At 60.4% G+C, this 1,469-nt stretch overlaps 1 protein-coding gene across 1 annotated transcript in view; it reads right to left on the bottom strand.

Moving 5' to 3' along the window:
* Positions 1 to 182: 182 nt before the first annotated feature.
* Positions 183 to 1,469, bottom strand: part of CCDC36 (coiled-coil domain containing 36) — a 21,799-nt gene continuing 20,512 nt past the window's right edge. The window contains exon 9 of the mRNA XM_014538990.1: positions 183 to 1,464. Coding sequence (XP_014394476.1) covers positions 730 to 1,464 — 735 coding nt within the window. The 3' untranslated portion in view covers positions 183 to 729. The remainder of the gene's footprint in view (positions 1,465 to 1,469) is intronic.

The raw sequence follows: 1,469 nt of genomic DNA, 5'->3' as shown, positions 1-1,469 counted from the left end.
GGGCGGGGGTGAGGAAAGACGTGCATCTCACTACCGACCTGACCTCCTAGGTCAGCTGGTGAGAGCAGCTCAGTAACTTAATGGAAGAAAAAAGTACAATTTGAAAAGTTTTATCTTTATTATTTTTATTTTTTACAAAAGAAATACATATTGCAAAACAATAAAATAGATATAAAGGGAAAGCAAACGTCTCATAAAGCCCACTGCTCTCCACCGGCCCGTGGCCCCCGCTGCCCTCGGGGCGTTAATCCGAGGTTGAAACAGGCCGTGGGGACCACAGTCCTGAGCAGCGGCGCTCCGGGCACCTGTTTGGTGCCACCTCTGTCGCCGGCAGCTTTGGCGCGCTCTGTTCACCAGGCCTGACTAGCATGGCCGGTCCACTGACCAAAAACACAATGCTCTCGCAGCAGTGCTGGGTAAAAATTTAAAAATCTGGAGGCCCTAGAAGATATTGGTCACGTGTAGAGAATATTTTGAAGAAAAAAAATGTCGTGTTTGAGAGTCCCGCTCCTACAGCACCCATGGCGCTCAGGGTTCCCCGTGGAGCCACGCCCAGGCGGTGCCCCGCTCTCCCCACCGGCTTCACGTCGGGAAGGAAGGGTGCACATGCCCTGGCGTGGGCAGCACCGGGTGCCAGAACGCCAGACCTGCCCCCCTTCTAGCAGGACCTCTGACCCTTCATTTCTCTTTCCAGCCGGGACCATTCCACCAGCTGGATCACTGTGCCCATCAGGCGCTCTCGTCGCTGCTATCGAAACCCAGGTGGTAGAACACAGCCTTCCCCGGCTGCTGGGGCTGCAGGGCCTGGGGGCTTTCAGGGTTGAGGTCGCTGAACCAGCTCATTTGGGGGTCCCCCTGGGAGCTGTCCTGGGGAGAGTGCCCGCGGAGCTGCCGGAGGGCCCGGGGTCTGAGTGCCCCTCCCCGAGCAGGCTGTGTGGGGTTCCGTCCCTGGAACCCCCGACACAGGGGCTGAGCACGGGGCTCCTGCTGCTCCGGGGGGGACCCCTGTGAGCCGGGCCCGGGAAGCTGGGGGCACCTGGAACTGAAAGCACAGGCTGTGCTTCGGGGTTGCTCTTGCCGCCTGGTGGGGGGCCTGCCCCGGTGGGTGCTCCTGGGCGGCCGGCCTCTCCGCCTGTGTTCTCCCGTCACCAGCCGCTGCTCACAGGGGTCACGTGAGAACACGCCTTTGGTCTGACATTTTGGGCTGGTTACAAAGTTGTTTACATCCAGGGACAGAAGCCGCAAGGCTCCTTGGGCAACCAGCTTCCTGCCGCCACAGTTCTCGGAGCTCGTTTTAGGGAGAAGCTGGCTCTTGAGGCTCGTCTGTACGGCCTTGTCCCGGACGCCCCTGCTTCTCTTTCCTTCTCCCACGGCCTCTTCGGGGAGGGCTGCCCTCTTGGCTCCCTCACCCCAGACATCAGACTCCCCGGGCCGCAGGGCGCCCACTCTCAGCTCCAGCGCTGGGAGGG

The sequence above is a fragment of the Myotis brandtii genome, unplaced genomic scaffold (assembly GCF_000412655.1).
Source record: "Myotis brandtii unplaced genomic scaffold, ASM41265v1 scaffold207, whole genome shotgun sequence".
NCBI lineage: Eukaryota > Metazoa > Chordata > Mammalia > Chiroptera > Vespertilionidae > Myotis > Myotis brandtii.
Note: the sequence above shows the minus strand (reverse complement) of the source record. Positions and strands in the feature narration are given on the sequence as shown.